Source organism: Pelodiscus sinensis, chromosome 2 (assembly GCF_049634645.1).
Source record: "Pelodiscus sinensis isolate JC-2024 chromosome 2, ASM4963464v1, whole genome shotgun sequence".
Taxonomy (NCBI): domain Eukaryota; kingdom Metazoa; phylum Chordata; order Testudines; family Trionychidae; genus Pelodiscus; species Pelodiscus sinensis.
Window position 1 is genome coordinate 241,871,802 of NC_134712.1, and position 8,087 is coordinate 241,879,888.

Sequence of the window (8,087 nt, forward strand, 5' to 3'; positions counted from 1 at the left end):
CAAGAAGTGAGGGGAGGAAAAGGTAGCTATGGAAAGGTGTTATTGGTGGGTTACAGATTTCTGACTTATTACAACAGTCTTTGAAACGTGTTGTGAATTTTGCTGTGCACAGCTTCTTGGACCAGTTGAATATTCCTTCTCTTATTTTCTAGCACTGGTGAGTATAATAGGAGCTCTGCATCCACAACCATTGCATTGGTCCTTACATTCATTCTTGGCTTCAGTATTTTCCATGCAAAAAATAAAGTATCATCTTCTCTAGTGACACAATTACCTCCATACACAGCATACAAGCTGATCATCAGTAAAAATGTAGTTCATGGATTTATTAGAATATCTTACCATGTCCAGAGCTACCACTGACAAAAGTTTAAAAACCATATGACAAAAGTGCTAGAAAGCTCTTTATTTTAAGTGGATAGTTTGTCCTTGATTCATACACATTCTTATTCAGAGAACCTACTCAAGTGGATCTATGAAGGATTATGCATGTCTCTTTTTTTCTGTTATATAATGAATCTTTTTGAAATTCTCTGGATAAAACAAGTTGGGTAACATTCAACCCCCCTCTGAATCCCTCATTTTGCCATTGACTTAAAATAGGATTGCATCCTTTGTTTCTAAACGTTAAACTGCCTTCTGATATCTGGAGGCTGCTTCTGTGATCTTCACCTGCACCAAGCTGTGCACTGGGTCTCACAGACCAGGATGCTGAAACTTAAAGGTCTCTTACCAGGCAGGCCAGGATTTTTGCTTGCTTTAAAGGACCATTGACAGCTTTAAGGTCTGATGTCTCATAAGCCATGGTGGATAGAAACTAATCCTGTACAACACTGGAAAGCTTTCCATTGATTTATAGCATTTTTCTCTTTGTATCAAGATATCAGACCCTGAAATTATGTAATTCTGATTCCCATCTTGTCTTCTCGTCCACCATTTAAATTGGAAGCTGATTTTAGTGGCTGTGCCGCAAGTAATATTTAGAGCTAATAGTGGTCTCTGTCTGAAAACTTATTCTAGCAGTCCCAGCGTAGGGATGTTAAAATGTGTGTATTTCTGTAAATGTGTAACTGTCTGAAAACTTATTCTAGCAGTTCCAGCGTAGGGATGTTAAAATGTGTGTATTTCTGTAAATGTGTAACTGCTGAATTTTTCAGCGGTTATATGTTTACATGTCGGGTAGGAGGGCAATGCATGTACAGGCAGCTGGCTTAAAAGTGCATGTAACCATGGTTAACCATGTACACATCTACTTCCCCGTCCTAGGGTAGAAAGCATTTATCTCTAACTAGCATGTTTACCTGACCTTGCTCAGGACTTAAAGAGGGGCTATGGGCAGAGGGCTGGTGGTGTGGAGGTGCAAGAGTCACAGTTGCGGGTGAGAAGGGGCTCTGTGTGTGTGTAGCATGCCCCACTCCCCTGAGATTCGTACTAGATCTGCTTGCTTTTTCCCTTCCTGTTCATGTCAGGGAGCAAGATCAGCTATCTGACACCTGTGCTCCCCAGCCAGAGGGAAGAATGGAGAAAAATGACAAATCCAGAGGGGGCAAAGCTTCACACAGTCCCGTAAAGGGCATCTGGGAGGTAGGAATGTGAAGGACTAGTCGACTATCCGATAAGCAAATGCTTATTGGATAGTCGACAAGCCTATCGGCTAGTCACTCCCCACCCTTTCTTGCCTCTATCAGAAAGAGGCAGCAAAAGCGGGGAGGAGAAGACTAGGTGCTTCAAAGCGGCAGCGCCACACGGAGCCCTGGGTGAGTGGGGAGTCCCCAACTGACCTTGGGATCCACGTAGTGCTTTCACCTTAGGGCTGTTGCTACACTTCAAAGGCAGAGACACCCTATCGACTAGTCGATATTTGATTAGTCAATTACCTACAATTTAACATCCATAGTGGGAGGTGGGAGACTTAGGGCTGGGGCAATACCAGGGAGGGGATATGCCCCCAGCTATCCCCTTCCACCTCTCTAGTGAGTCTGCCTCTTTTCTGTATTATTTTATGAGAAGTAATCCCATTCCCCAGGCACATCACATTTTCCTAGCATAACCAAATCCTTCCACTTGCTTTAAGTTATAATGAGAAGAAGCTGTATACCAAAATTTGGTGGCCCTAGCTCTTATCATTTAGGAAGAGCTCTTGACAAACTCTTAAATATATAGTAGATTCTAGGTGCATGTGACACAGCAGTTGCTAAAATCATGCTACTGAAGTGAAGGCACAGGTAGAAAGCAAAACAGTAAGCAAGCAGCAACCAGGACCAGCACTTATAGTAGGAAGTGGAAAGGACAGATTTGGTCATAACTTAAACACAAACACAAGACATGTTCTGTAGATGGTTTATGGCTGAATAACAGCATCCTGGCCATTGACACAGCCACCTCCCTTCCCTCCCTGCTATAGTGCTAGAAAAGACTTCCAGAGTCAAACTTCATTAGCCACTAAATACACTTAGGCCATGTCTAGACTGCAGGATTCTTTCAGAAGAAGCTTTTCTGGAAAAGATCTACTGAAAAAACGTCTGAAAGAGCGTTCACACTGCCAAAGCACATCGAAAAAAACAATCTGCTTTTTCAAAAGATAGCATCCACACTGAATGGACATTTAAGATCGGATTTCTATGGACAGAGTGGCCAACAGGGCACCTGTGCTTTTTCCTCTTGCCTCTTCTTTCGAAAGAACTCCCTTTTCCCCATCCACACACAACTTTTTTCGAAAGTTCTTTCGGAAAAAGGCTTCTTCCTCATAGAAAGAGGTTTAGTGACTTTTTTTGGGAAAACAGCTGTTTTCCCCCAAAAAACCTCTGCAGTGTAGACATACCCTTAGTGACCAATCTAACTCCCACTGAAATCAGTTGGAGCCTTTCCTTTGACTTCAGTGGGAACGGTATTGTGCCTATCTAGAATGAAAAACGCAGCTTTGAACTAATGTGCATGTTGAAATATATTTGCTTAAACGATTACAGAAAAGGCAATTAAAATGCATCCATGAATTATGGTAACTTCCTTTGTCTAACACAGACATTAAGTTTAAACATTTGCAGCCAAGGAACACCTGTGTATTTTGTAACTAAATCAGGCACATGAAACAGATGTTTTAAATTATGCATTCCTTTCATTCACTCCATTGCACATAACAAATTAAGCTTCCACAACTAGAAAATACAGAAAAGCTTGCTACACAGAATCCAATAGCAAACATCTCATCGTTGAAGGATTCACAATAGGAAATAAGCTTTTTAGAGTTAGAACGAATCTGTGTTTGCAACACAAATTCCATTCTTCACCTCTGAAAAAGTTTTTCAGTAAAACAGCTGCTGCTAAAAGGAGTCTAGCTTTGCATATAGGAATATGCACATTAAGAGTTCTAAGATGCAAAGAGCAGCAAAGCAGGCATTGGGCTTCAAAACCCTTTTGAGTCAGATGGGCTTCTCTCTCAAGCTCTTGCAACCAAAAAGTGCCTGAGTGACATCACTGAAGAGAGGGTGATGTCAACCACATGCTGGAAAAGGATACTGCCAAGACACAGCAAGCCCTTGTGTGCAGTTTACAAAACAGCAGACAATGGAGACTGGCTTAGAGAGTGGGAAAGTAGGTGTGGGCAGTGTCTGAGGGCTGCTGAATTTCAGAGGCAATCTTTTATGGCCACAGTAAATCATTATGGTGATCTCTGTGGCTGATAAGTTTCTTTCAGCATTCCCCAGTTTGTAGAGAATCTGCCAAGTAGGGAAGGTGATGAGGTTGCTGGAGAAGAAGGGATTTCCTTCCTTTTCCTGCTTGCTGCTCAGTGCTGTCTGGAGAAGAGGTTCCTGAAGGCATTGTTGTAGTTTTTGTTGAAAGCTGTATAGATCAGTGGATTAAAAAAGGAATTAGAATAGCCAAGCCATAGAAAAATACTTTTCCAAATGGGTGGGATGTCACAGGAGCAGAGAGGGTTGATGAGTTCAGTGATGAAGAAGGGGATCCAGCACAGTACAAAGACCCCAATAAGGATTCCCACCATGAGAGCAGCTTTCTTCTCCTTCTGCTCTCTCCATGTGTCTCCATCTGTCTGGAAGGTAACAGTGGCATGGCGGACTGTGAAGACCATCTGGGATTGCTGGGAGGCCTCTTTCACCTGCCAGATGTGAACACAAGCATCAACATATGCACTCTGCCTGCTGCCCAACATCACACCAGGCATACCACATGTGCTAGCAGACTAGTTACAGTACAACTACAGTTATATGAATGGGATAGGGCAGTGCTTCTCAACCTTTTTTTAACAAAGTACCCCTTAAAAAAATTAAGTACCCCCAACACCTACAGTTTTCAGACACACAATTTTTTCTACCATTGCAACACATTTGTTTAAACAACTTAATTGTAGCCGGGTGGGTAATGAAATTTTTGGGTGTAAAAAATTCAAAAATAATAAAGTACTGTAAAACTTAAAACAAAAATTCGGTTTTCTCCAAATTTTAGTTGTGTTGACATCCCCCCCCCCCCGACTTCTCTCAAGTACCCCTAAGGGTACTCATACCACTGGCTGAGAAACACTGGGATAGGGCACATTGAAATAGTTTGGGTCAGCAGTGCAACTATTATATTTAAGAAATATGAGAGAGAAATCTCTGTTTTGAGTACCAGGTAGTTTTGAATAACTGAGGTCAGGAAAATAGTGGTGATAGTGGGATATGTACCTAAGCAATTTCCACTATCACAATCAGACCACGAATATCACACACACTTAGTACAATCAGAGCAATAGCTCTCTCTCATACATGCAGTCCTGCCTGTTTTTTTTTTTTTTTTTTTTTTTAAAAGTACGTCACTCTCTCTGAGGGGTATATGATGAGGGAAGGAGAAAAATGCCATAAGAGAGCATACAACAGACATTATCACTAAAGACCGTCAGATAGATCACTAAAGCCAGATTGTTCAAAGAATCCAGACACCATTAAGAAACAATATGCAAATTGTGCCGGTGCTTGCACCGATACACATTTTCCCCCAAGATCTACATTTATCAGGTTATTTTATATATTCTAGGTGGCTGCCTACAGACCCTTCACCCCAAATCACAAGGGGCCAGACTCGCTTGTGAAACCCTTAGTCATACTAGTGAGCCCTGACCCACAAGATTTCAAGGAATTGCTTCTCTGACTCACTACGCACCAGCCTGAATCAGAGGTTCAGAGTCAGGCTCAAAGTTCCCAGACGTTTCCACCAGCACATTTACACAGCACCCTAAACTCAAAATAAGAGATGCAATTTGCACTACACAAATAGAGTATCTTATTTCAAATCTACTTCAAAATAGCTTATTTTGAAATTTGGCGTGTCTACACCACGCCAAATTTCAAAATAACATTATTTCAAGTCATCCCTTAACCCTCGTGCAATAAGGTTTACCAGGATGGTGAAATAGCATGTCTGTTAGGGTATGTCTACACTACCCTCCTAGTTCGAACTAGCGGGGTAATGTAGGTATACCGCACTTGCAAATGAAGCCCGGGATTTGAATTTCCCGGGCTTCATTTGCATAAGCGGGGAGCCGCCATTTTTAAAACCCCGCTGGTTTGAACCCCGTGCAGCGCGGCTACATGGGGCACGAACTAGGTAGTTCGAACTAGGCTTCCTAGTTCGAACTACCGTTACTCCTTGTGAAATGAGGAGTAACGGTAGTTCGAACTAGGAAGCCTAGTTTGAACTATCTAGTTCGTGCCCCGTGTAGCCATGCTGCACGGGGTTCGAACCAGCGGGGTTTTAAAAATGGCGGCTCCCCGCTTATGCAAATGAAGCCCGGGAAATTCAAATCCCGGGCTTCATTTGCAAGTGCGGTATGCCTACATTACCCTCCTAGTTCGAACTAGGAGGGTAGTGTAGACATACCCTTATTTAGAAAACTATTTCGAAATAATGGATAGCTTGTGTAGACACAGGGTAGCTATTTCAGGATACCTCTGGTATCGCAAATAGCCATGCACTGTAGACATACCCTTTGATTGCACACTTTGTCTGCAAGTCTCCTTTCAAGACTTCTGTGGGCCAGAGGCCTTGGGCAAGTTTCCCAGCAGAGTCCAGTAAGAGCAAGGTCCCAGAGCCATGGAAATCCTTCCAACTCCTACCCAGCCCAGCTGGAAACCCCCAGACTTGACCCACCTCTAGGCCTTCTGGTGCGATGGGGGTGATGGAGTTGTTCTTTCGAGATCCAATGCGAAACTTGGCAGCCTTGTAGATCTTCCAGTAGACAAAGAGCACGACACAGAGCGGCAGGTAGAAGGCGCCGAAGGTGGAAAAGACTGTGTAGGAGGGCTCCTGGCTGACCTGGCACTCCTGGTTGCCCTCGGAGTAGGTCTCGCCCCAGCCGAAGAGCAGCGGAGCCAGGGCGATGACAGCGGAGAGGGCCCAAGTGAGGGCGATCATGGCGTTGGAGATGCGGCGACGGGCACGCAGGGTGTACTCCAGGTGACGGCTGAGGGACCAGTAGCGGTCCAGGGCGATGGCCGTCACATTCCAGATGCTGGCCGTGCAGCACAGGACGTCGAAGGCGATCCACACCTGGCACAGCGCCCGGCCCAGCTGCCAGCGTCGCCCGGCCAGCTCATGCACCAGGCTCAGGGGCATGACCAGGGCCGCCACCATCACATCGGAGACCGCCAGGGAGGCCACCAGGTTGTGGGGCACGCGGTGGAAGGCTCGTACCCGCAGGATGGTGGCCAGCACCAGCATGTTCCACAGGAAGGTGGCAGCAGCCAGCAGCGCCAGCAGGGTGAGCAGCAGCACCCCGAACACGGAGAGCGGCGCCCGGCCGGGCAGTGCCGCCGGGGGGCCGCTCCGGTTGGCCGCTGCCCACGGGGTGGCGGAGAGGTTGAGGGGCCCGTCCATGCGGGAGGCAGCGGCAGGGCCGCGCGGGACTCAGGAGGCGGGCGGCGGGCGAGGAGCCGGCGGCGCCTCCGGGCCCGGCCCGAGGCAAAGTTTGGCGGGAGGCGCGGGCATGGCGCGGGGGGAGCGCAACCCGGGGCTCGCCGCCTGCACGGGGACAGGAGCAGAGCCCGCCGCGAGCGCGCCCTGCGGACACCTGCTCGCCGCCCCGCTTGGGGGAGCCTTTCCCCGGCGCCCGAGACGCGCTGCCGAGCTGGCGGCGGGCGGCGCAGTCCGAGCTGGCGGCGGCGGGGCTTTATCAAAGGAGAATGACTCCGACGTCAAAACGTGGCCCATCAGCTGACGGCAGCCCCCCTTCCCTCCAGTCCTTCCCGGGCGAACGCACCCCTGGCTCGGCGGCCAGCTGCCCGCCTTCCTCGCGCGGCTGGCGGCCCCGGGCTCTTCGCTCGCTGCCAGGTGGAGGAGGAGCCCGTCTGGCTTCGGCACCTGCTGCTGCGGGTTAGCTCAGTGCCCTGCTGCTCCTCGCCCCGCAAGGCTCCAGGAACAGCCCCGGCTTCTTGCAGAGGACGGCACCAGCCACTGGTAAATGGATTCCCCCGAATTCCCTTCTGTGTGCTCGCTCACTGCCCTTGCTGCTCCACACGGATTCGTCTCATGCACCCATTTCCCTGTTCAGATAGGCTGCTGCTCTGCACCTGCTCATAGGAACAAGCTGTTACGTGCTAGTGATCTGCTTTGTTAGAAGGGGAGTTAGTGAGAGATTACAAGGGAGCAGGTATCCATGGCTTCAGTTTACAGGCACTTTAATCAAAGCTCTGCTCTACCTGGCGAAGTGTAACTCAGTCGAGTCCCCTCTTCATAGAGTCTTTGCAGTGGGCTTCAGCAGAGCAGAGACAGAGGAAAGTGGCCTCAGATCTCAAGAGCATGGGTAAAAGAAGCTGGAGAATGAGAGCTTTTCAGAATCATGCTTAGTCATTTCAGTTTACAGATGGTTATCCAGAGATTACCCATAGTTAAATCAGCTCAGCCTTTCCAGCGCTGCTTTTCTGCTAAGTGGCTAGGGCAGGGGTCTCCAAACTACGGCCCGCGGGCCGGATGCGGCCCGCGAGGCCCTCTCATCCGGCCCGTGGAGACCTTTTTGTCTGGCCCCGCCTTCCGCGTGCCGGTGTGACGAGGCGACCCCCGCCCGTCCCTGGGGCGCCGCCGAACGGGCCCTTCTT

The 8,087-nt window shown here is 48.1% G+C and overlaps 1 protein-coding gene across 2 annotated transcripts; it reads right to left on the reverse strand.

Moving 5' to 3' along the window:
- Positions 1 to 401: 401 nt before the first annotated feature.
- Positions 402 to 7,512, reverse strand: HTR5A (5-hydroxytryptamine receptor 5A). 2 transcript variants are annotated; one of them, XM_075922769.1, is made up of 3 exons: positions 6,145 to 7,512; positions 4,001 to 4,117; positions 402 to 3,840 (listed from the first exon to the last, which is right to left on the reverse strand). In XM_075922769.1, exons 1-3 carry the CDS (start codon positions 6,868 to 6,870, stop codon positions 3,691 to 3,693), a joined length of 993 nt encoding a protein of 330 aa, XP_075778884.1. In that variant the 5' UTR covers positions 6,871 to 7,512; the 3' UTR covers positions 402 to 3,690. The 2 variants fall into 2 exon arrangements, with proteins under 2 accessions (XP_075778884.1, XP_075778883.1); XM_075922768.1 differs by having other exon boundaries at positions 402 to 4,117; positions 6,145 to 7,511.
- Positions 7,513 to 8,087: the final 575 nt, after the last annotated feature.

Bases quoted from the DNA above. Each gene is read 5' to 3' on its own strand.
- HTR5A (XM_075922768.1), bottom strand. From the start codon at position 6,870: ATGGACGGGCCCCTCAACCTCTCCGCCACCCCGTGGGCAGCGGCCAAC. The intron at 4,118-6,144 runs GTGGGTCAAGTC...CACATCTGGCAG, and splicing joins TCGCACCAGAAGGCCTAGAG to GTGAAAGAGGCCTCCCAGCA.